Consider the following 26,766-nt stretch of genomic DNA (forward strand, 5'->3'; position numbering starts at 1 on the left):
GATTTCCGCAGATCCAAACCCCCTCTTCAGCCAGTGAACACTTGTGGCGTGGACATCGAGGTGTGACATCGTATTAATATTTAGGTGTACACCTGGATAATAAATTGGACTGGTCTAAAAACATAGACTTCATCTACAAAAAGGGGCAGAGCACCTTTTTTGCCTAAGACTCCAATCAATAGACATCTGCAGTAAGATGCTGCAGATGTTTTATCAGTCTGTGGTGGCAAGATTTCTGTTTTATGCTACAGTCTGCTGGGGAGGCGGTGTAAAACACAAGGATGCAAGGCGTCTAAACAAACTGGTTAAAAAAGCTGGCTCTGTGGTCGGAATCAAGTTGAACTCATTGGAGGATGAGGTGGAGAGACGCACAATGAAGAAGGTGGAGGCCATTCTGAGGAACATGGATCATCCACTTCATATCTCTCTCAATGACCAAAGAAACAATGGTGGTGGACGGCTCCTCTCTCTTTGCTGCAGGACAGAAAGATATAGAGGATCTTTCATACCATCAGCAATAAGACTACATAATTCTACCATAAACAGATGAGACTCCAGACAAATGAATTTCCCTTTGGGGATAAATACAGTTATTGTATTGTATTGTATCATATTTTCTTCTTTTTAAGTAGTGAACATGAGCTCAAAAAGGCAGAATCCTGGTGAACAATGGACATGTATTTGATTGTTTAATGGTTTGTGTAGATTCATGGCTAAGGAATCACTTATTTGGAGCATCAGAGCACACATTTCTCTCATTTACAAGGTTGATATATTTCTTAATATTATAAGCATTTTTGCACACTGTCAATCAGCTAAACTTATGTGGTCCCATTTACCAAAACCCTGCCTGGTCATGCAAAAACAGCCCATTTCCATAACATGAATATACTGTATGTCCCAATGGTTTTGTAACAGAAGTACATCATTTTAAATTTGCATCAAGATACTAGCCTTGTCCTCCTACATGATGTCACATCTATATTGTTATGCAGTCTAATTATGTGGTATCTCATTAATAGCTCAGAAAAAAAGTTTGAGTTAAACTCTTTTGGTTAACTGACCCATTCAACCTTCATTCATCTTCCCAGTAGCATAAAGCTTTGCTTTGAATGCCTCCTGTTTGTTAAATTTGCAAATGAGAAGCTTCATAATTACAGTAAGACCAAAGATATCAAAGTAAATGTTGGGATGCAGAGAGCTTTATGGTTACATACATTTGATGAAATCAGAAGCAAGATTCCTGTCAGACCATAGAATTCTAATAATATCCAAAATATTGACAGGGAGGCTAAAAATAGAAAGATGATGTAATTTACTTTAAATCATCAAAAATGACAGCTATCTCTTTCAGGCTGTTCAGTTGACTGAAAGAGATTCTGATTAACAGAAGCATTAAAGTTCATATCACCATAGTTTAAGTTTGTTTGTTTTTGTTTTGTTTTTGTTTTGTTTTGTTTTGTTTTGTTTTTTGCTTGTTTAACTATAACAGACAAAGCCTTTTTTATAGCACTGGAATTACGTAACTTTTCATGAGCATACTTTGCAGAGATGTGTAGGGTACTTTCAAAACAAAAAAAAAGTTTTATGTGACAAGTTAAAAGTATTTCTCATCATGTCTTGCGGTGGGTTCTGTGAATTGCAATGCCGTAACTTCAGCCCCTTACCCTCCTTTAACCCCTCCTTGGAGTCTTAGACGTAACAAACAGTGTGACATTACAAGCAGGACAACTGTATTTTTAATCCATGTGGGAAAGCAATATTGAATGTCCCTGTTGCACTCTGGCAGCTCTCTGGGGACTGGCATGAGGTGTGTGCAGTCAGCTGCCTGGAGAGGGACCCCATCGGCCTACTATTGAAGAGTTTCTGCATTGCTGTCATTCCTGCAGGGGGTAGCTGATAGCAGCAGTGAAAGGTAAGACAGTGTCTGTGTGTGCTTTCTGCAGATTGGGCTATAACATTTACAGTAGGATTTGTTAGATGGGTATTGTCTTGGTGTTGATTATTTCCTAAGTGTAGCTGTTGTCCATCTTTGGATTGTTTGTTATCGCTGAAGCCCCTTGGAGTTATTACACATCCAACAAGGTAAGAAGAACATTGTTTATTTCAATGAGTACATGTCCCTTCTGATTTTAGTGTTTCCTATCAGAATTTTTATAACTGCAGTATTTTGACCATAACACACTGAACCTTTTTTTTGTTCAGTGATAGCAATAAGTGGTCCCTTTTAAATCTCATGGCACACACATTTGTCACTGTTTACAACTTCTGTTTGCAGATGGCCGGTAACATCTTCCCCCACTTGGATAACCTGTGTAACGTGGAGTGTAGTAACATCCACCCCCTGGTGTGTCACCTGTGCAATGAGCAGTATCAGTCCCCGTGCTTGCTGGACTGCTACCACATCTTCTGCGCCCGCTGTCTGCGAGGACTGACCAATGACAGCCGCCTCAGCTGCCCCCTCTGTGGGTAAGAAACTGCATTGTGACTGACCAGTTAAAGCCCCTGTGAAGAGTTTTTTTTCACTGGTTCCAAAACAGACTAAAATGAAAAGTGATTCATGTTTGTTATCTAAGAGAGCAAACAAGGCAATAATCAACAGGTATGCCAATTTCTGTTGTGAAATTTTTAATTCCTCTTGCTGCTGCAAGGACGTAAAGTAGGTCCATCCATCCATCCATGTTCTACACTGCTTATCCCGTTAGGGGTCAGGCAGAGTAAAGGTGTCGGTTGAAATTATTAGCAGCACTTTCATGAAACTTTTTAAATTTATCCACAGCCAATGTTGTGGTACTTTTAGTTGGGATGAAGGAAAGAAAGCTGAGATTTTCTTTTGGGAAAACACCCTTTATTTATTTGTACTAGACAAGATCTGAAAAAGGGATCAAATGTCCTCTTTGTCCACAGGGGGTGCCAAAATCCACACAAATCAAAAAGTAGTCATAACAGCTTTATGGCTCTAGTAATCCAAGAGCAGTAACAAAGTAAACATATACTCTCTCTGTTATCTACACCTAGCAAAACCAGGTAGGACATTTTTTTCCCTTAAGAACTGCCTTGATTACTAATGGCATTGATTCAGCGTGTTGTGCATTGGTGGGAATGAATGTGTTGTCTTTACCAGTCTGACCATTCTGCTCTGAAGCCACCAGCAAGGCATTTTTTGGCCCAGAGATCTGCTGCTCACAGGATGTTTTCTCTGTTTCTTAACATTCTCTGTAAACACTAGAGATACATAAAAACCACTGGATCCGCAGTGGGTAAAATACTCAAACCAGTCCACCTGGCACAAACAACCGTGACATGTTCAAAGTCTCTTAAATCACCAGCACATCATCTTGTCCATGTCTACATACCTGAAAAGATGAGTTGCTGCAGTGAGATTGGCTGATTAGAAATTAACATTAACGTGCAGTTGAACAAGTATGCCTAATAAAGTGGCTAACAGATAGAGCTGTAGTCAACCAAAGAAAAACTTGGTCGACTAAAATCGCACCAGATCATCAATTAATCGATTGGTCGTGGGACGTACCAAAATCATCCTTTTTAACAAAATGGTGCCATACCACTGATTTTTTCGACATTTCTCAAGTAACGGGAAACATAGTATAAAGGTGCTTCACTGGCTTTGCTCTCCTCTAAGGTGGGAGGGTCCTAGCGACGTTGCTATGACTTTCTGGGTATTTAACCTGTAATTAATTACCCTTAAAGACACGAGTAAATTATATTTGAATAGTTAAATTAATAGTTATTTTTTGTGTAACTTATATTTTGTAACACTAGATAACTGAAAAAAATTAAAACACATGACTTCTCCCCTCTCACCCCTGCAAAAAATGGATTCTTCCAATTAAAGTAACACGTGCGATTATTCAACCAATTGGATTTTGGTCAAACATGAGGTCATCGACCAATTAATCAACCAATCGACTTGAGGCTGTCAGCCCTACTAATAGATCTGTGTTACTTTTCTCTACAGTGAAAACCTCTTACTAGTGACCTTATCTGAAATCTGAGTAAGAGTTAATGTTTTAAATCAAAGCGATATTCTTTACTTTTGTATGACCAGACACTTTTCTTACCCAGGGCATTTCATTTTGGAATATTTCACTGCTTTTGGACCTTAATTATCTTAATCAAGTAATATTACTTTTTACTGAGATTTTATCATCGCTCTTGTTTTGCTTAATGCTTGAAAAAATGGCAGTATTGCAGTGTTTTTTGATCCACACTGATGAGTGCACAGGACTGCTCTTATGCGGTGGTTGGTGCTGTTCCTTCACAACAAAAGGTTCCTAGTTTGGATCCCTGTAGGCCAGGAGTTTGCATGTTTCCCTCAAGCATTTGTGGGATCTCACAGGGTAATCTGAATTTCTCCTACAGAAATACCTGCTAGGTCAATTGGTTACTCTAAATTTGTGTGTGTGAGTGTGCGTGTTTGTCTGTTAGCTCTATGATTGACTAGTGACAGTCCAGGTTGGTCCAGTGACAACTGTGAAAAGCTTCAGCCGTCTGCAGTCTTGAACTGGACAAGTACTGTAGATAATAAATGGATGGATGACAAATTTAAAACTTCACATCAACAGAACACTGGAACTAATGGAATACATGTTTTTGTCAATTTGGACAAAGTACATCAACTATGCCTTCCTGCAGAATAAAAGACAAGAAAAAGCCACTTTTCAATCCATGGAACATAATACAAATCATATAAACTGTTTTGGCATTTTGTTTACATCACCAAATGGATATTCGTCTTTATCATACAAACAGGACAAGGAAGTGCTTACCCTTACATTAATCTCGTTCTTCAGTTAAGTAAATAATTCTGCTGGTAAAAAAAAGATTTTGTCAGGATTTTTTACTGTTAGAAGGATTTAATTTTTTCTCTGTGACTTATTTCAAGATGATATCAGAAAAATCCATTTTTAAAAACATATAACACCAACATTTTTGTGATTTTTGTAGCTGTAATTGTAATAAAAGTGTCACTTTCTTGTTTAGTTTGCAGATATTTCACCTGTTATTATCACCATTTTATTTTGTTGTATCTTTTTATAGATGATGACATTTGCAGTATTTTTAACTTTAGAGGAAAGTGTTTCATTAATAACTTGCCAGCTTACCAAGTACCTCTATTCATCTGTCTATTAAGACACATATCTAGCCAATCAAATGGCAGTAACCAATGCATCTAAACATGTAGACATGGTCAGTACAACCTGCTGAAGTTCATGCTGACCATCAGAATGAGAAAGTAAGTGGATTAAAGTGATCTTCAACATGCCATGGTTGTTGTTCTGGCAGGTTCATGTTGTTAATGCCAAGTTTTGGCTCTACCACATGAATATCACAGCAGAAAATGAGACTCAGTTGACTGGGAAATGTTTTTCCAGTCTTCTGTTGTCTTATTTTGCTGAGCCTATTAGCCTCAGGTTCCTATTATTCACTGCAGGACTGGTACCTGTTGTGGTCTTCTGCTGGGGCTTCAACATGCTTTGTGTCTAGAGATGCTCTTCTGTCTGCTCGAACCTGTCAGGTCATTCTTTCTCCTCTGGCTCTGCCATCAACAAGGCATTTTAGCCAAGAGAACTGTGGCCACTGAATATTTTATCTTTTAAGGACTATTCTCTGTAAACCCTAGAGATGGCTGTGATGGCAGGAAAAACCTCAGTAGATAAGCAGTTTGTCAAATAGACAGGCCCGTTGTGCACCAACAACCATGGCGTGTTCAGAGCCCCTAAGTCACCTTTCTTTCCCCTTATAATGCTTGGTTCAAACCTCACCGCATAATCTTGACCTCGTCTGCATGCCTAAATGCAATGGTTGCTGCCATGTGATTGGCTGATTAAATATTTCTGTTCATGAGCAGTTGAACAGTTGTAGCTAATAAAGTGATCAGTAAATGTATATAGTAAATGAATCTCTCATAATAAAACAGAACATTTTGATGAAAAAGCTCAACGACTGAATGTCATGATGATGGTCTTTAAGTGCAGGTGATCTGAAGCTGCTCCAGTACAGGTGAGCTGTATAATTCCTTACTGTTTAATATTAATTTGCCTCTTGTCTCCCATGGAGGGTCAAAGATTTGTATAAAAGAGACTTTTCCCACAGGCCCCAGTTTTGGGCAGCAGTATTCAAAGGGATCTGTTCCACTTAAGTTGATTAGTCGCTCTATGCATAAGACTTGAGTTGAATCCTGTTGGTTTCAGAAAGCGTCAAGTCTCTCTATTTTGATTTTTGAGGAGCTGCTTAGTGACCTGTCTGTGGCCCAGTCTGGGCAGGGCAGGCCTGAGTGGCTGCAGCAGCTGCAGGGTCGGAGTTCCTCTAAGACCAGTCACACTGCAAACAAAGCATAGCGGTATTTAACTCCGCTGCCAGCAGCTTAGAGCAATCAAAAGCAGTCACATGATACCAATCCATTTCATCCCCTATTAAGGAATGACACGTGTTTGACAGTCACCTTCAGGTCTGCAGTGTTAACTTTACCACCATCACAGCACATGGAGATGCAGAGAAAGAAGCCATGCTGCAGAGTTATTAAAAACTACAGCTAGTCTATCCTTCTTCATGACACAACAAGAAGTTTTATCCTTTTGTGCATATGCATTCACTTACTTGATTGTTTCATTTGTTTCACTATCAGAAATTGCTTGGTTCATGTGACGCAGCATTGTTACAACAGCAGATTTTAACATTTTAGAACAATTATAGTAAAAGAAAACAGCAGCAATTCCTGTTTGAATACCACAACAACAAAAATTGAACTTATGGGTTCCTGGAATTGGCCAATTTAATTTTTTTTCCAGAAAGTGTAAGAAAACTCCTGGACACTGTCTAAATTGCACAAAAACACTGGCCATGTTTCAGTAGCAAAACACTAACAATATTTTTGTACAAGAAAAATATCACTCTTTCTCATTGTCTTGTAGATTTTGGTAAAAAAAAAAAAAAAAGAAAGACCTTATGGGCATTGTTTTCTAATACACTGGTACTTTTTTTATATTGTCTTTCGTTTTAATAACAAGTAATGTATCCTTCTGAAGCATGTACTATCAAAAAATGTGTAAAAAAAAATAAAATGAAATAAAAATAAACTTTAAAAAATCCAAACTGACAGTGCTAGTACCTTGCAATATAACCCTGTCTGTGCAACATTGTCCTCTGTACAGTGGATATTAAAAGTGTATCCACACACCCCTTTTAAACATGCAATATTTTGTTACATTAAATTTCTAGCCCAAGACATACCATCACAGATCTTTTTCCACCTTTAATGTCATGCAACCTTTTTCAAACCTCAGCATGCTGCAGTCCAATTTGAGACCTGAAAATCTTCTGAGGCCCACCACAAACCCTTGAACAGCCATTATTTTGTTTTAATAGGGCATCTGCAAGGACACTGGAATTTTCTTTTCTAACATTTATTTCTGCTGATGTTCTTTATTGACCAGAAAGCTCTTTCCAAGTGGCATAAATGTCTCTGGAGACACTGATAAATTCTTAAAATCAAAACACAATCAACAGAGTGGTGAACGGAGTGTCACAAATTAATCCAACACCAGTTAAACCATGACACCAGTTCAATAAACCAGACAAAATATTTGATAGAAAGGTGACATGAGTTAGAACTTTAGTCTGTTTTGCTACTTCTGGGTCTTTAAATAACAGCATATAATGATGTATTTTATGATAATTTAAAATGTAATATATTTATTAATATATTTATTTATTCATTTATATGGTTTTTAGTGACCTCTTGAGTCCGCCTACAGTACCTCAATTACAATGAAAATACATTGCTTTCCCACACTTTGGGAAACACTGATGTAATATATAACCTGTCGAATTCAAGTGGAAAAAAAAAACGACTAAATTCTTAAAGGAGGAATTGATAATAAAATATGAGCATAAATGTACATGCCCTTTGACCAAGAATAAGAATATCAAAGTTTTATTAACTAAAATCACGAGGAAAAAAAAATCATCAAATAGCTTTTAGAAAAGCCTTTCCAAGAAAAATGTGTAGCTCTATTTTCTTTGTTGTTACTTTGTTCTGGCTGCTTCACATGTCAAATAAATTTCTAAACCCTTTTTAAAGTGCTATACAGATATTATTAAAATAAAAAACATATATATTGTTATAATAAAGCAATTAAAATTGATGTTGACTTTTGACTGTAATGTCACTTTTTCATGTGGGTCTTTGGATGGCTCAGCTTTTCTGAGATACAGTTCAAAGGAGCTTAAAAAAGAAGGTTTGATGCCGCTGCCCTAAACTAATACTTTGTAGAAGTACCTTTTGATTTTTATAACATTCAGTCTTCTTGTATCAGAATCCATCAGCAAGGCACATCTCCACTTTGCAAAATGTGTTCTATCTTCCTTTCCAAAGCACTTCAGTATCTGTCAGATTAGGAGGACATCTCCTGTGCACAGCTCTCTCCAGGTAACCACAGATTTTCAGCAGGGTTCTGGTCAGGGCTCTGGATGGGCCAGCCAGAACTTGAAGCTTTGTCTGGTTAAGCCATTCTTACGTAGATTGAGATGTATGCTTTTGGTCATTGTCACACATCTTTGGCTTTCTGGCAGACAACAAAAACATGCTGTTATTTTGAACTGGTAATAAATCCTTATATGCTAACTAAAACCCCAGTTACAGCTGAAAAAAACATCCCCAAAATATTTGCTGCCCCACTATGCTGCACCGTGGAAATGAGAGAATTGTTAAATATCATGATACAACCATCACAAAGCCAGTATTGTGTCATAGCTTCAGATTATTGTTACATCTATGTCAACACTGAGTTTTGAGGTCCTTTTTGTATCGAATATTATTAAATATTAACCCAGACATAGTCTGGACCTCAGGTAACTCTTTTATAATATGAACCTATGTCATTGTAGATTCTGTAAACTACAACCTACTGAATTGAATGCCTGTTTTTCAGAGCACAACACACTGAAATGAAAGGGGACAGACCCAGGTAATGATATGTTTCATATGAAAACAGCACAGCGTACACAGAGCTGTGGTGCTCTGGTTACACAGGCTCACTGCCTGGAAGCTAAGCTACTATTTCCATCAGTAACCCCAGCAGACTGCTAACAGCTGCTCTCTGAAGCACTGTGTAATCTAGGAATTCACTACTCTGCTATTAGTAGAACACAATGGAAGCCTGTTGCTATGAAAACCAGATAAAAACATGCACAGCATACATGAGCAGAGGGTATTTGTGTCACTGTTGCTCAATGACAACCTATCAAACATTGTTTAATACTGAAGGTTTTAATGGGACAGAAAATAGTCACTGCATATTCAAAAGTGGACCCTTTAAGCTGAAATGAACCAGTGATTGTGTGTTCATTTGGAACCCCCTTTATTTGCCAGGAATGCATTTGAAAAAGCAAAACAACCAATGCTTGAATTCACAATTAGCTAGTCTGGTTGCATCAGAATGGGCATTTTAAAGAGTTGTAACCTCTCTGGTTTTATTATTTCTTGATTATTTAATTGCTCATCAGTTTTCTTTTGGTTTAAGTCTACTGTTTTTTTACAGGAAGATGACCTTGTTGAGGTTGTGCTTTGGGAAAAATACACCTTTCATTTACTTCTCTTTGCTGCATTTCCAAAAACAAATTAGACCTTTCCAATACCCACACAAAGAAAAAAAAAACTTTTTACCTACTGTCCCAAGTTTAGAAGCTCAGTCACCTCCCGACTGTTTATCTCTTCCGTACACACCCAGTATTTTTTACCTTGAAGCTACATTTCTATGACCTTTCAATTTTCCCATTGTCTTCTCTCTCCTTTTCAGAATGTAAATATGTATTTAAATAATACTGTAAATTATGCTATACATGATGTTAAAAGCCACATGAACTAGCAAATCGATAAATGAGGATAATTGAAGAGGGTTATCCAAAATTGTACACAAGTGTTTTGCACTCACATGAGAATTTTTATCCCTAAATTATTTAGTTCTGTTTTTCTTAGTTTTTAAAAATCTTTTTTTTTTTTTCCAAGTCTGGCCTGTGGCTCTCTCATCCCTCTTTCTGGCTGTGTCCACTATCCTATTCCTATAATAAAGGCAAAAAGGCCCAAAATAAAAATTTAAACATTTTTAAGACAATTTATGGCCTTACATTTTTTAAAAGGATGGAGTAATTCTTGTTACTTTAATCCCTTGTTTACAAGACTAATATTCTTGAAAAAAAAATACATGCCATTATGTTGGAAGGGTCGTTTCTTCTGCAATCAGCTGGGCAATACATATAATTTTTAAGACATACGTTACTGATATGTTTTTAAATATATAGGCTAAGACAACCTTTTTTTATATATCAATATCGTTTATGCTAGATGATTAAATAATGAATGCCTAATGCTTGTTTGCAGCAGGATCCAATAACACTAATATACTAATTTATGACAATACAATCTATTTGTGATGTAAAGATAAAAGGGAAACTAAAATTTTATTTATTTTACTTCATTTAAGGAGTATTTTTATTTGCTTTCTACAAACCTGTGCTTAATTTTTACCCGATGTCCTTGAACATGGAGACATCTGTTGTTTGGCCCATGCAGATTTGACCTGCAACTCACTTTTTTTTTTCATGAGAAAAAAAAATATAGAGCAGTGCTGCACAACTGATGTAATCTAATTGCAACCTTGATGTCAGAGTCTGCAATTATGTAATTGCATAAAAAGTTGCTATTATTTTTTAAGTAGTACTTTAAATGTTTACAAAAATGCCTGCAGGAAGCCCTTTTAGGTTTGCAATGGTGCGACTATCGCACTTTGTAGAAGTGCCTTTTTTTATTTAAACTTTTTTATGAAAATAAATTATTTTGAAAGAAAAAACTTCCAGCTTTTTAAGCTTAATATATATATGCTTCTGGTTGAGAAATACAGACTTCAGAACTATCATTTTTACATTTTCCTTGATAACCAAGCAGGTAGACTCATTTATACATGTATTAAATTACAATTGCACATTATTACCCTATCCGTTAACTGAGATATACCTCATGCATTGTTCGCTTAAAACATTATAAAATTTCTGGTCCATAAAATCCAACTTCTGCTTTTTTGCAATTCATAAGTCTTAGCTTCATTGTAGAGGTTTAGTGTCTAACTAATTATGCAACTTGGGGATGAATATTCGAGTCCTAATCTTTAGTAGAACAAAAACACCCAACACCCAATAAACAGTGCTTCATTACATTTTAAGACACTTTATTGCAATGCATTTTGCTTACAGGTGTAAAAAAAATAATTTATCACATGGTTCTTGGTCCTCTCAGAAAGAAAAAAAAAACATATTTAGAGGCAACAGAGCGCCATCTCCTGGGATGTTACAAGAATGCAATAAAGTGTCAGAGAGCTTTGAATTAAAGGAAATATCTTTAGTACAGCTGTTTCTTACATAAGTTACCCAAGTGCTGTTTTTATTTATTGCCAGTGTACCATTTAACAACTTAAATCTCCTCTTATGATTAAAACAAAGACAGAAAAACCTTTCACCAGATGATTAACTTAGAAAGTAAGAAAACACCCAAAAATATGGAGTCATAAATATAAACTCCAGCACTTTTTCTAGATAGTATTATCCCTTTTTAGTCTCTTCAGCCAGCATTTCCAGTTCAGCTTTCTTCCTGGTATCCCTCTGTCTTCATATCGTTGATGCCCAGGTCTTCGTTTTGCTCAAATGTGCGGACATACTTCTCCACCGTCATCTCAGGATCTGGATCAGGCGCATAGACGTTCTGCAGGTAGCTGTTCCCTGCTGGGTCATCCAGGATAAAGTGAATTTTCATGTCTCCAGCGATGATCTTATCAATTTTCTCCCCAAACTCGTTTAGCTTCTGCACACGGTCAGTGGTGCCGCTGTCCCCGCTGACAAACGGGTTTTTGGACACGGTGAGATCCTTTATGTCCTTTAGGAGCCCCTCTAAGGTGGTGAACTTTCCGCCCAGGGCTGCCATCCCCATCTCGAACTCCAGCTCGGGGATGCTGATAGAGCATGTCTCTGATTTGAGGACATCTCGGGTCATGTCTGAGGGTTCAGTGACGTTCAGGGTGATTTTGGTGCCGAGCTCTTCCGTGGCTCCTCCGGATTTGACCTCGTTGGTGCGGTGGCTGCAGCTGTCGCAGTTGGTCGCCATGATGATGACCTCTTTGAAGTGAGGGATCTGGACCAGCTTCATGTTTGTGGAAGCGGGGGCGTTGCATTCAGGGCAATTTGTGCTGAAGGTTAGAACCTCATTTCTCATGGTGTCCAGGTCATTCCCAGCCGGCTCTTCATCAAAATCATCATCAGCTCGTATTCCCAGCTGCACGTCCTGCTGTGCTGTCCTCTTAAACCGGGTCACAGTGAGAGCTTCATCCTTCTGTGGGGCCACTGGATTCTCCACGAAGCTGTTCCCTGATGGATCCTCAATCACCAGAGTGAATTCTTCCTCAACATCTTTCAATTTCTTCAGCTTCTGGATGAATTCGTCTATCCTGTCAGCCACATCAGGGTCAGTGGCTCTCCTGATTGGCTGGTCCTGCTCCAGTCCTGCCATAGCTCGGTCTAAAAGCCCCTCAACGGTGGAGAGGGCACCTTTCTGGGTGAAGGCAGGGATTTCAAAGTCCAGCTCAGGGATCCTGGTGGTAGCACTGTCAGCTTTCACCACCTCTCGGTCTAAATCCTGTTTACACTGGACTTGAAGGGTGTAAATGATGCCCTGCTCCTGGATCCGCCCTGCAGACTGGATCTCCGTGTTAGACCAGCTGCAGTTATCGCAGCTGAACGAGCTGACTATGATCTCTTTAAAAAACGGGATTTTAGTGAGCAGCAACCGAGTCGTACCGTTCTGGTGGCAGTTCATACACATGCTCTCGATCACCGTGGGCTCCCAGTCTCCGTCTTCAGCGCCGATATCCTTGAAAACATTCCCGCCCCGGACATTTTCCTCGGAGATAACAGACATTTTTACGTCAAAAAGGGTCCTTTCTGAGGACAAACTGATTCTTAAATGCTGTCGTGTTTCACTCTCTTGAGTAATGAGCTGGAACTTTCCAGAAAACCCTCCACTCTACCTCGCCGAACACGTTCAGTCACGTATGGGGAGTGTTTTACATCCGCTTCCGCATGTTCTTCTACGGTTACCCACTCTAAACGTCATCACTGCCCCATTTGGTTGTCTCCAGTACTACATAGACAAACCTTGATACACAACAATTTAAAGTCCTTCGCGGAGTTAAAAACACATCATTTATTATATAAAGAGCATTAAAGACAACAGAAGGACATTAAAAGTAGTTGAACTCAAATTTAAGATAAAAAGAAGAACTTCCAAAAAGCAAAACTATTGTTATGTTATGGGAATCTTGTCTGTGTTCAATCAATGTACCCCCTGTGCGGACAGAATTTGAAAAAAGAGCCCTCTTTGGTACCCTCTATGTGGACTAAATTTGATTCAAAGCACTCTTTTTTGCCCTCTATGTGGACAAAATTAGACAAATCACCTCTTCAGTGCCCTCTTTGTGGAAAAAAATAAGAACTTTTCCTTTTGGTGCCATCTTAGTGGACAAAATTTAAACTTGTGTCCCTTTGGTGCTCTCAGTGTGGAACAGTTTTAAGATTGTACCCTCTCTTGTGCCCTCTATGTGGACAAAAGTTGATTTCATATCATCTTTGGTGCCTCTTTGTGAGCAAAAAGTTAACAAATATCCCCCCTTTAATCCCTATGTGGATGAATTTTGACTTACTGTCTTTTTAGTTCCATTTAAGTGGACTAAATTTGACTCATGCCCTGTTTGGTACCTTTTTAGTGGACAGAACTTGACTTTGTGCCCTCTTTTGTGCTCTCCATTTGGACAAAATTTGATGAATTGCCCTTTTTAGTATCCTCTGAGAGGACAAATTTGGCTTTGTGTCCTTTTTTATGCCCTCTAAGTAGATACATTTTGAAATACAACTCTTTGTGGTTCTTTGTGAGTCAATATTTCAGATGTCTGGTGATAGTGAGTTCCAGAGTTGGGGAGAAGAGTAGCTGGAAGCTCCGCTGAGATGGGCAGAGGGCACAGTGAGGTGGATTGAGGAGGAGGAGGATGGCGATGTGGAGGAGGTCTGACAGATACGGAGGGGCAGGATTGTGTATGGCCTTGAATGCATACAAGATGATTTTGACTTCTACCCTGAATTTAACCAGGAGCCACTGGAGTACACAGAACAATTGAATAAAATCAGTGCACGGATGCAGATCATCAAAGGCCTCTATGCTGCACTGAAACTTGTTAGCTTATACATCTTCATTTTAATGCATTTATGATGTACAGATTTGTTATTAAAAAAATAAATAAAAAATAGTTTCATGGTCTTGTATTCTTGTCCAGTTCTGTAGGGGATGCACTTTAGTTATTATTTGTTTTTCTTATCATTTTTTTCTTCACTAAGCTTGATGTGAAGTCTAACTTACTCTAGCAGGCCAAAGCAAGTTTATTTGTAAATCACTGTTAATACAGACAACAACACAGAGTGTTTATCAGAGTTTAAAAAGAACATATTAAGACAAGAAAAAAAAATATGAAACATATTATAGTCTAGAAGGAGCTATAATAAATATCCTCTTTTTCCACAGGTACATATCCATCGTAAAAGGAAATGGTGCTCTTCCCCCAGAGGACCGACTGCTAAAGTTCCTGGTCGACAACAACACAGACGCTGAGGAGACGGTGCAGTGTGCCAACTGTGACAGGGAGAGCAGCAAAAAGGTTTAAAACACTTAATTCATCAAATAAAGAAATCAACTCTAAAAATGAACAAAGAGTGTATAAAGTTAGAAATTAGAAATGAAACATTCCTTGTTTCCAAAGGTGTTTTTCAGTGTCACACCTTTCAACAATGTAAGCTGTGTTAGCACCAGTAGGGGGCGACAAATTAAAGCTAAATTTTTAAAATGAGAAACTTGGTTACCATATGTGTGTGCATGTTTTTTTTTTTTTTTTTTTTTGTCTTTCTCTTGCTTTAAATAAGATAAAAGTCTTATGTATTTACATACTTGGTCTCCTTCATGAACTTAAGAAATAATTCTCCTTGTTCATGCAGGACACAGGTGTGATGTACTTCTGTAACACCTGTAATCAGCCTCTGTGCAGCACCTGCAGGGAGCTGACCCACAAAGCCAGAATGTTTTCCCACCATGAGATCGTTTCTTTGGCCAAACGTACCAAAGCCAAACACAGGAACTGCTGTGAGTGCTACCTGCTGTTAAGCTCTCCACAGGAATATAACAAAGCATGACCAGTTAGTTTCTCCTATATACTCTGCTTTAACCAAATTTCTTTTTTAAGGAATACAGACTTTTTTCAGTGGACATGGTATCTCCCTGGCTATATACAGTATTTCCCTTTTAGGGTATAGTTTCAACACCATTTCTGTGTTTATGAATATTCACAGATATGTATAGATCTACTGTTAGGGTGTTGTTCTCTGCTACAACTATAAGCTGTGATCATTTACTGTAGCGGTTCTCAATTGGTGTAGCCTCAGAACCCACCCCTACCTTCTTTCTGAGAAAGCTTGATCCAAATTTCTGAACATTTTCAACCACTGATAGAAACTGTTGCAGTTTGAAGTCATTATAAGTTGCATTTTCAGTTGGATTTGGGGAAAATTAACCAAATTTGCAATGGGGGTTTAATAATTTTGATTGCAGCTGTATGTAAGTGATCAACCAGGAGAAAGCTTAAAGAGCACAAGGTTAAAACTTTCTCCTCAGCTCTTCATGACGAGCCCTACATCCTGTTCTCCAAAGAGAAGAAGTCTATGCTCTGTATCAAATGCTTCAGAGACACACAAGTGTGAGTGAATCTTTGAATTCTAATTTATGACCATCAGACGTTCATTACTTCTCACTTCTGCACAATAGACTGATTCCGTTCTTCCACTACAGGGAGAGTCGGACTCACTGCATCGACATTGAGACCGCATACGTGCAGGGCTGTGAGATGTTGGACCAGGCCGTTCTGGTGAGAGAGTCTATACGCATTCAGTATCATGAATAATTCAGGCACTCAGCAGCGGTGATGATAATGTGCAAAGGGATGCCGGCAGAATCTGTGGAGCTCATCACAGTGCAATTTAAATACATAAACATATGAATGAGGACGCTTTGTTCCATGATACTAAGGCTCTGCTGAATCAACTCAACTGAGATTTTCATTTCCTTTGATGAAAATTAACATGACTTTATATTTGACCTCAGAATGTTCCAAAAGAGTTTGATCAGGAAGTAAGAATTGTTATGTTTAATTTATTTTGATACAATTTTCATTTTAATGAGCATTTGTTTCTGCATTTCTAAATCAAAACAGCCATAACTCTGATTAAATAGAGACTAAATAGCACTAATTAAAGACTAGCAAACCTTTCAATTTAAGTTTCAAAGTGTGTTGTTGGTAATGTTTAACATGCTACACAGAACTGTGCATCAGTGTGCAAGATCTCAAAGAAATCATTAATGACAGAGAATCACAAATTGGAGCTTCAGGCAAGATTTGGATATTTTATGTTGTTGACTTAGCTCAGAATTACTGGTAATAAGTATTTTAAAGTGGCTATTTGTAACCTCTTGGCTTTAGGTTCTTTGCAGATGAGGTCATGCAGCAGCAGAGAACACCCCTTCATGGCAAATAGTGATTTCTACATAGAGAACCTCTACCAAAAGGCCATGTTTTGAGCTGTTGAAGACTATGCCAAGAATTCAAGTGTGAAAATATAAACATTCTTAATTCTTAAGATACTTTTGTGTCCCAAAAGCACAGTTGGGCATGGGACTACCATGTTCTGCATGGACTAACACTGAACTTCATTTTAAGAATGGTGAGAAATGGTGCTTTAAATATAAAATAACGAAAGGAATCTGTTTCAAAACTTATCAAACCCACAAACTCCATCCATCCATTTTCTACTTCTATCGCTTATCCCGTTCGGGGTCGCGGTGGGCTGGAGCCTATCCCAGCTGTCATTGGGCAATAGGCGGGGGACACCCTGGACTGGTCGCCAGTCAACGCAGGGTTGACATATAGAGACAGACAACCAGGCACGCTCACATTCACACCTATGGCCAATTTAGAGTCACCAGTTAACCTAATGAGCATGTTTTTAGTGGTGGGAGGAAGACGGAGTACCCGGAGAGACCCCACGCATGCACGGGGAGAACATGCAAATTCCGCCCTGACTGAGAAGTGAACGCAGGACCTTCTTGCTGTGAGGCAACAGCGCTAACCCCTGTGTGGTTGCCACCCACAAACTCAATAAAAGCAATCTTTTAAATATGTTGATGTGTTGTATGTTTTGAATTAATTAAGGATCAAATAATATGATGTGATATTGTCCTCTTGGAGAAATCTGCCTTGGAATCCATGTTCTGCACAAATACTGATGTACCCAAGTCCAATTCCAAAGCCTGTATTAAAAGTTATTAATAAGTTATGTGAAGCCAAAAATTATCTTTAAGTCAGTAATAGTAAGCTTGAAAAGGTAGGAGGTAAAAAGTAAATAGTAAAAAGTGCGAGAATTTATGCAAACTCTGTAGAGTCCGATGAGCACAGAGAGAACTAAACATGAAAAGTTTTATGACAGTATTTGAATTTCTTCTGAATTAAATAAACTCATTCCTGGCATATTTGTGACAAAGCAGTAGACTGCATGACATTTTACTGACAGCAGACCTCTTCCTCCTCCTCCTCCTCTGTCTGTAGGTGGTGAAGGAGCTGCAGACTTCAGCTCGAGAGGCGATCGTTCTGCTGAGAGCCATGATTGGAGAAGTGTGTCTGAATGTGGAGGAAGAGGAGAGTGCAATCTGCTCGCTCTTCAACAGCTTACAGGTTGTATAATCATCCAAATGTCTTTGTCCCCCCCCCCCCCAAAATGCTCAGTGGATTGATAAAATATGCAGAGAATACAGACATGGCGACTGTTGGCTGGGATAATTTCAGGGATATTAGGGCAATGTTTTGAGTGTCTGTTCCCTACAAGCTTCTTGCTTTGAATTTACAGAAAAATAATTTTCTAAAACAATAAATATGTTGCCTAAACCCATCTCAGTTGGAGGGAAGGTCTTATGTGTTCCAAAACCTTTTTTTCTGGTAACATTTGGATGATTGGGACAGCACATTTTATAACTGATTAAGGCTCCTAGGAGCGTTTATTTTTCATTTGCTTAAATTGGGTACAAGCAGCGAATAAAACGCCAACTTGTTTTATTGAGAAAAGGCTATTTCCCCGTTTTGATAATGCATTAGCAGAGAATTTATATCCCTTTCATTTGAATACCAAGTCATAATCTTTCATGTTTTGTGTCATTGCATTCTGAAAACAGTTTAATATCTGGTAGCTCAGACTGCATACAGAGGTGATATGGGAGAACTTCATCCTTATTTGACTGGTTGCATGAATGCAAGGCATACTGCCACTTAAACACTGGGGGGATCACCCTGTTAGATGATGTGATCTGCAGTACTGTGCTAGTAAACAAAATCATGGTTTTAATTATATGTTCGTCCAGCCGAACTCAGATTGATGGGAATTACAGCCCTTTTTTAGAGATCTGGATCAGTTTTCTCAGCTCCCTCTCTCTGGGAAAAAAAGCCTTTATTTTCATCCATCAGGTGAGGAATTAAACCCTCATGATAACTTTCCTGTTAAACCTCATGTCTATGGCAGCTGCAGCACTTCCAATGCTTGTCCACTAGATGTCTCTGTCATGTTAAATTTGAACCCTTGGACATCATCATCTTAGTATAATGAACTATCAATAGAGCGGATGTCACACAGTGGATTTTAACCTTTTTTTCTCTTCACAATGTTGAAAATTCATCAGGTATCAGAGAGCTCGAAGCCATTTTCACAGCGGTGTGAGAAATAAAAGAGTCTGTTTCCTCTGTTCTTCTTTGACAGGAGAAACTAGCAGAGAGGAAGAAGATTTTACTCAAAGCAGCTCAGAGGTAAAATAAGACACATATCAAGATTCATACTTCATTGTTGTCACTAAGCTTGTGCCACAATGTTTACCTTATTATCCTGCTGGCTCTGGAGGTTTGACAGGTTTCCCATCATGCCCTATTGTGTCTTTGGAGGGAATAGCAGTTCACTGTTTGCCTCCACAACACCAAACACATTCTAGGGGATGGATAGTCTACTTTTGTATGCCAAAATTTGCCTTATTTACTTGCACAGGTGTTGTACACTCTCTCTTGAGTAATGAACCAGGTAGAGGCTGTCACTTTTGGCATCAGTACACTGTTTATTCTGATAACAACAGAGACAGTAGGTCTCTCACAGCCCCTCTAGTAGAAATAAGTGCCAAAATACTTAAACATAGAGACAAATAATTCAGCTAATTGTTGGTTTACAAGCGACACCACAGGGATTAATACTGAAGCTGCTAATTAAGTTTGCTGATCTATATAACTGAATAAAAACAATAGAATCACTTTGATGTTTGATACTATTTTCAGTAGGGGTGCACTGATGCCTCAGTTTAACAAAGGTATCAATCCATGTTAACTTAGCTGAAAAAATCAGCCACTGGCTATTAAAGATGCAGAAACAGATAGTAGTAGTCAATGTTTATCTCATGTTTTCCGCCAATATAATTTTGGTGTCCAGTTCACCCAACTAAAAAATCAAAAATGAGATATTAACTGGGCAGAAGAAGTCACTTATTGGACAAACTTTTATCTGTTTTCATGGTCAAACATAAGAGAAAACATTTGAATATCGGGAGTATTATGCCTAAAGAAAAAGTCATGTGTTGACAATCAGCTAAATTGCTATTTTCCGTATCAGCCCTAGTTTCACAATCAATGGCTCTCTCTTTTGATGATTGGATTACAGATGAATATTATTTTACCACAAAAAGTCACCAATCTTAAAGCATTTCAGCAGACCTCATATTAAACCAGCACAGTGCAGACTGGCAACTATTCACTGGCCTCGCCAGTCAAGTCAGCAGGAACGCAGCAGAGAACTCTTAAGAACACATTGTTAATGGTATTTACACATTCAGAGTGGTAAATAAGTAAAACTTATGACATTTTGTTATTTTACGTTGTAAAAAAATGTAATTCAAAAACGTCTGTGAATGGTAGAATCTCATCTTTCACTTCCACCCTCACTTGGCATGCCACATGATTTACAGCTGGAGTTACAGAGCCAATAAGAGAGCAATGGGCACATGTTGTCACCTCTCATTGTGCATCATTGGATGAATCCTTTGTACATCACCTTGCACATACCTAATTGGTTGAATCCTTTGCGTCAAATTTTGCCCACCAACTGACACTGGAATCCCTAAGGTCCACGCTATCACAGTTTTTCCAGGAGAGGTAAGGTGAAAGACCGTAGCGAGAAGAGAGAATTAGACCTGTTGATGAAGAAGCTGAAGTCATTATTCAGCCTCATTTATCTCACATTTTAGACATTTGGTGAAAATAGAATGACGGATGACATTTATGCTCGAAAAACAATGTGACAAATTTCATTTTAGACATGTTTTCTGAGCGTACCCATTATTTTACCCTTATTCCACTACTTTTGTGAAGCTAAGACTCTGGTAAACCTATTTCAAGCACTTAAACAACTTGTAAAAAATTCAGCATTTATTTATTTAGTTGTTTATTTGTTAAGGGACCATGTACTAACCTGGATGGCTTATCATATAGTCAGAGTTTGAATTTTTGAATGTGGATTAAATTCCCACAATAATGAAAAACAGCAAAGGATGGAGGAAAGGAAACTGGCACTCAAGCAGGAGCGAGCTACTGCATACAACATTACAAAGACGTTTCGTAGCACATGCTCGCTCGTAATCTCTCGATCTCTCACCCCACAAGGTTTATTCCATTAATAGCACATCACACTTTCAATTAAAAGAATGTGTGTGACAAGATGAAGATTTTTTTATATGTAAGAGGCGCTTAGCTAGACTCTTAGATCAGTACAAGTTTCCTTAAGACTCTTACTTCCCTCCATCTGGCTAGACAACGCTAGGAGGTATGAAGGACTGAGTATTTTGTGATATTGATCGCCACCACTCCAGGAAAATCACTTGGACTGTGTTGAAAATCACTTTTTTGTAAAGTGTAGGCATAGTATTTAGTGTATATAGATTTCTTTCATGGTAATTGCAGAGCAGAGCTCCATTTAGAGCTGTTGAGTACAACCTTTCCTCCATTCCCATTTATTCCTAATGGCCACTTCCTGACCCCCAGCAGACATTCAAGATCACGTGATTGCAAACAACCTATAGGCTTGGCAAACATTAGCAACCAGCCAAGCCTGGAAATTTCAAAGGTGCATTACAAACTTTTTTTTCCGTCTGCTTTGCTTAAAAGATAGGACTGTAAAAAAGATTAGAATTAAGAAATTACAAAAGAAATATGATAATGATATCCATTAATTTAGCATTACACTACACAAAGCCAGGCACCAAAATAATTAAAAATTATACAACATCCCCTCAGCAATCATTAAAGTTTGATTTAATGTCAGCCAAGGTTTGAAACTAATTAGTCTCTAAGATCAAATTATTGCACATCAGTTTAATTTTACACAAGATTAATGACTAATTAGTAAAATCTATGGTTTCAGACAAAAAAAAAATCATTGTCTTTTCGGCATCTTTCTGTCTCAGTGATCTTGAAAACTCCCTTTTTCCAAACAGGAAGAGATCAACATGTTAAAATAGGAGTGGGAATGATTTCCACGACTGAATGACAAACATTTGTGAGCTCCGTGTATGTGAGCATATCGTGTTGCACTCTGTGGGGATCTTTAATGAGATTTTTTGTGCCCGCTGTCCTCCATCTCCCTCTCTGTCTCTCTCCCCATCGTTGCCTGGAAGTCGTCCAGCGGCTGTGTTCCTGGAAGGGTGTTAAAGTCTATTTATGTCGCTCTTTGTGTGTCCGCCCTGTGAGTGTTTGTTTCATGAGGAGAAGACAGATAGATTAGCCTCTGGAAATATGGACTATGCTGTCTGTGGCTGAACCTCATGAGCGAGTCCTCTGAGTGGTTCAGCAGGCGAGGATGTGAAGGGGTAGTGTTACATGATTGTGTGTGTTTCTGTGTGTTTGCAGTCAACATGAGGAGAAGGAGAAAGCGCTGAAGGAGCAGCTCTCACACCTCACTGCCCTCCTGCCAACCCTGCAGGTAGAGTTCACCAAAGACATGATAACAAACAATATACTGCAAAAAACAACTCTTACCTCAGCGTTTGTCAAATTTCTGTCTCATTACTCTCATTTTATGCCACAGTTGGCTGAGGAGTCCAGCTTATTTGAAGCTATTACACGCAAGAAAATAAGCCTGAGTTGCCTATAATGAAGTAAAATCATCGACCATTTGGGCAAGCAAAATGTGCCGGTTAAGTTTCTTGAAATGAGATGTACTTTACACTTCCAAGAATAACTTACATATTTCCACCATAAGCTATGATCAAATAAGTACTCAGATCATAGAGTAAAGTAAGAGTACTGCATTCACAATCCTTCTTAGGCAAGCCTACCCACAGAAACGCCAGGGACCCTGAAAGGCCCCGTAAATAGGCCCTCCAAAAATGACATTTTGTAAAATCATCACAGGCATATTGGACATGTAGAGTTAGCACTAGCCCCTTAGTTAACATTTGTGTCATGGACCTGGCTCTAATCAGCTATGCAGCAGACTGAAGCACTGGCTCTATACACTGACCTGACCGCCTTAGTCTGTTGCTCAAAGCCACCTTGTTGATATTACAAAAGTAAGGATAAAAGAGAAAACAAAGTCCCAGATTCCTCCCAGATGTGCTCAAACCAAAGGTAGTTGACTAGTTGTTGATGCAGCAGATTACTGTGTTAACTGGAAGAGGTTTTCTGAAATGTCCTCAAGCTCACGTTGTAGTGTCCATCACAAATTGATGCCGGTATTTGATGTAGTGTAGTTATCTTCTGCTGATATTATAGTCTGTAGAAGGTAAAATCTCTTAAATACTGACCTTATTACTGCACATAGAGAGCTGTTGTTCATAAAATGTTGGTCTATTTAACCACACAGTCCTTCAAAAAGTGGAGAACCTCGTGCCATCCTCAGTTTTAAAACAAGGATCCTTTCGGGAGTTCTCCTTTTACACTCAATCATGGTACTATAACTTGTTACCTACTTACCTGTGGAGTTTTCCAGGAGTTTTTGATGATTTTAAAACTTTCCCAGTCTTTTCTAACCAGTCCCAACTTTTCTTGAATATGTTACAGGCATTAAATTCAGAATGTGGCTATATTCCTAAAAATAATAAAGTTTGTCAGTTTGTCAGTCAACAGAATTTAAAAGTTTTAAAAGAATTCAAATCACTGTATTCTGCTTTTATTAACATTCTAAACAACATCACAATGTTGATGTTTATAATGTTGTGTATATATCAGGGCTGTCAAGAATAATCGGGTTAATCATGATAAATTAAGGTCCACCATTAGTACAGTAGTGGGGCGGCTGTGGCTCAGTAGGTTGTCTCACCAATGGAAAGTTGTGGGTTCAACCCCCAGCCCCTGCAGTCACATGTTTGATGTGTGCTTGCTCCCATTGCTGCGTCAGTGGCGTGTAAATGGGTATGGAAGTGTATGAATGGGATTAGCCATTACTGATGGCCAATTCGCCATAGCAACCTCTGCCATCAGCGACCGAATGTGTGAGTGAATGGTGTGAATGGATAGGTGTGACCTGTAAAAGCACTTTGAGTTGTCAGATGACTAGGAAGCACTATACAAGCTCAAGCCCATTTAAATTTTTTTTATCATGATTACTCTCATGCTCTATTGTCCCTTTCGACACACTGGTTCATCCACAGTGCCTCCCTGCAGCCACAGTGATAATAAGTCCACAATTGCTCTTTACTGTCTCATTTCACCTTAAAAAACTCAAAGACAGCTCAGTCATCTGAACCTTTTTAGTGCTCCCTTATTTTATTTTCAATCCGTAACAAGTTCCTTTTTCTGTGGTCAAATTAATGTAATATTTAGATCTACCTATAAAAGCAGGTCTGTATCCATCTGAAGGTTATTTACCCTTAGTTTAAGAAGGACCAAAAATCCAAAATGAAACAAAAAATGTTTTTATAATGCAAAAAGTGGAATTTAAAAATGTGATGTAAAGGGTGCAGTTAATTGGGATTAACTACAGAATTTGAGATCAAATGAGATTCAAATTGTAATCTTTTGACAGTCCTGGGCCCCAGAAAGACCTCTCCATTCTGTCTACATTACATAAAACGTTGGCTACCAAGGTATTTGTGCACTTTAGTGTGAAGAACATTGCTTGAAAAGGAAAACATTGCCCTGTATGCTTAGTGAATGCTTATGATTTCTTTGTTTTCGTGGTTTTAAAAGTAGTACCAGTATTGTTTGTTTTTTCATTGACTCATGTGGGGGAGTCTTGACAAAGCTGGCATCTGTAAATGGACACTGAGACTCCTTCTGGACAAGACACAGACTAAAAACATAGCAAAACACTTGCAAAATGTTTGCTGATGCATGGTGGTTAAGTTATTTAGCAACTATCTTTTGTGACTTACAAATCTGAGAAACATCCCCTGATGTAAATGTAGAGACATTAAAATTGTAAAATTCTCAATAAGTTTTGAAATAGGACAGGATAGCATGAACCAGTGGTTCTCAAAGTGTGGTCTGGGACCCCTCAGGTGGTTGCAGAACTGAGGGAAGGGGTCTTGAGATGCTTTCCAGGAAAGGAGAAAGAGTTCAAACTTTGTTTTCTGCTCCCAGCAATTCTTTTAAATTACTATATAATGTTTTAACATGGGGGATATTGGACATTCCCAGTCCTGGGAGAACTTTCTTCAATTAGGCCATAGTGACAGAATCATCCCGGTCTACTAAATGAGCCATTACAGGATGAGTGTAATACCATTTAATCACAATATCAGCCTGATGGTGTCTCATATTCCCTGCAGCTTGTTTGAAATCTAACCTTTTAATCTCTGATGTTTTTAGGTCCACCTCGTTACGTGTTCAGCCTTCCTGAGCTCGGCCAACAAGTTTGAATTCCTGGACATGGGTTACGTGAGTGCAGACACATAAACTCAACACTTTATTACATTATTGTGGGAATTATGAGGTTTGATGAATATCTGAGTCACAGTGCTGCAGTATAAGAGAGAATGGGTGTGAAAGAAGAGGCAGGAAGGTGAGTCTTTGATGACAAATAATGATTAAAAATAATCATAAAGGCAAGATTGAAAGTAGAAATGTGCTAAAAGCTTCTGACCACTGATTCTCACACTACTTTATATAAACCAGAAGTAAGTTCAGCCTTGCTCTGAGAAGTTAAAGCATCAGTTGGACAGATCTGGTGTTTAAATGGAGGCTGTCCGTATGGTGTGATCGAGGTGAAACAGGTCACTGATTCACAGTCGGATCTTCTTGCTTACGCAGCAACTCATGGAGCGTCTGAAGAGGATTGTGAAGCTCCCTCATCGACTGAGGCCGGTGCAGAGCAGCAAAGTGAGTACGGGTTGAACCCATGCAGAGCTGGAAAAGGTTACGTTCAGAGCGAAATCCTCTGCAGTGAGCTGATGAGTTTCACTTGTTTCTGCTGCAGTTTCAACAGTTTTTCATCTGAGGCCCCAAAGCCCAAAACCAATTTTCCTCCTAAGACAGTTGTGCTCCTGGTCGTGTAATAGCAGCTTTATTCATTCATTTATCAGGGACAACACACAGAAGTTTACAAGAGTATGGGGAAGATAAGGCTATAATGAATGAAACAAGCTGTGAAATATTAAAAAAGACTGCTGTAGCCAAGTCCTGTTACAGAAAGAGGCAGTAAAGTGTGTAAAGTGTTTACCATCCCAATAGGTCTGAACAAAACCACATTAAAGCCTCTATGCGAGGATGCAGAAGTTAATACCCTCCTATGCTCCTGTTTCGTTAAATAAATGTGATGAATATTTTACTATTTTGATGTTTTACTAGCACATCATTATCTACAGGGCTTAAGAAAGTGATATTGTTCATCATTTTTACTGTAAAGTGAATATTTAAGTGACGTGTAAGTGTGTTTTCTCTACCTTAGAATGCTTCAACAGTTAAAACTCTATTATATATCTACAATTTGGTTTATTGATAGTTGAGGCAGTAATGATGGTTCAGGCAGCTCTCTTCTTTTAGTACTTTCCTAAAAGTAATGCAGCCCTTCTATCTTTATTTCTGTCCTCTGTCTTCTCTCAGATCAACACAGACTACAGGAGTGAGTTCGCCCGCTGCTTGGAGCCTTTACTGCTGCTGGGTCAGCGCTGCCCTCCGTCTGTATCCAGCTCTACAGGTGCTGCAGCAAGGTGAGATGGTTAACCTGCTGCCAGATATCAGTCACATGTCATCAGCAGCTAATCCCCTTCCTCTAAGCTTTTATTTCACAATGAGCCTCAACATTACCGCGGCATGTTTCGGATCCTTCCAAGAAAGAAGAAAGTCTGGGGAGAAAATTTCACACTTGTGAGGCATCCAAAGTCAAAATCCCCAAATGGTTTGTGAGTACAGATGGTAGACAGCGATGACTGCAGCGAGAGGCGCCATGCTGAGTCCCGCTATGGCAGTTATTCTGTCTGTCAGCGAGCTATGTACTCTGATATGTTTATGTAACTCACCTTGCTGCACGCAGGCCAGGAAGGAGGCAACGAGCCTGATTTAGATTTTTGTTGTGGTCAGGCCAGGAAACAACAGA

At 38.7% G+C, this 26,766-nt stretch overlaps 2 protein-coding genes across 2 annotated transcripts in view; one reads left to right on the forward strand and one right to left on the reverse strand.

Moving 5' to 3' along the window:
* The first annotated feature begins 1,791 nt into the window (after positions 1–1,791).
* Positions 1,792–26,766, forward strand: part of rnf207a (ring finger protein 207a) — a 46,860-nt gene continuing 21,885 nt past the window's right edge. Inside the window, exons 1-12 of the mRNA XM_041783927.1 lie at positions 1,792–1,915; positions 2,279–2,469; positions 14,639–14,771; positions 15,106–15,250; positions 15,779–15,860; positions 15,953–16,028; positions 17,763–17,888; positions 18,961–19,007; positions 22,140–22,212; positions 25,041–25,109; positions 25,482–25,550; positions 26,274–26,380. Coding sequence (XP_041639861.1) covers positions 2,279–2,469; positions 14,639–14,771; positions 15,106–15,250; positions 15,779–15,860; positions 15,953–16,028; positions 17,763–17,888; positions 18,961–19,007; positions 22,140–22,212; positions 25,041–25,109; positions 25,482–25,550; positions 26,274–26,380 — 1,118 coding nt within the window. The 5' untranslated portion in view covers positions 1,792–1,915. The remainder of the gene's footprint in view (positions 1,916–2,278; positions 2,470–14,638; positions 14,772–15,105; positions 15,251–15,778; positions 15,861–15,952; positions 16,029–17,762; positions 17,889–18,960; positions 19,008–22,139; positions 22,213–25,040; positions 25,110–25,481; positions 25,551–26,273; positions 26,381–26,766) is intronic.
* On the reverse strand, positions 11,230–13,133 carry zpr1 (ZPR1 zinc finger). Its single transcript, XM_041783926.1, has one exon. The coding sequence runs from the start codon at positions 12,983–12,985 to the stop codon at positions 11,654–11,656; it is 1,332 nt and encodes a 443-aa protein (XP_041639860.1). The 5' UTR covers positions 12,986–13,133; the 3' UTR covers positions 11,230–11,653.

This window comes from Cheilinus undulatus, linkage group 3, assembly GCF_018320785.1.
Source record: "Cheilinus undulatus linkage group 3, ASM1832078v1, whole genome shotgun sequence".
NCBI lineage: Eukaryota > Metazoa > Chordata > Actinopteri > Labriformes > Labridae > Cheilinus > Cheilinus undulatus.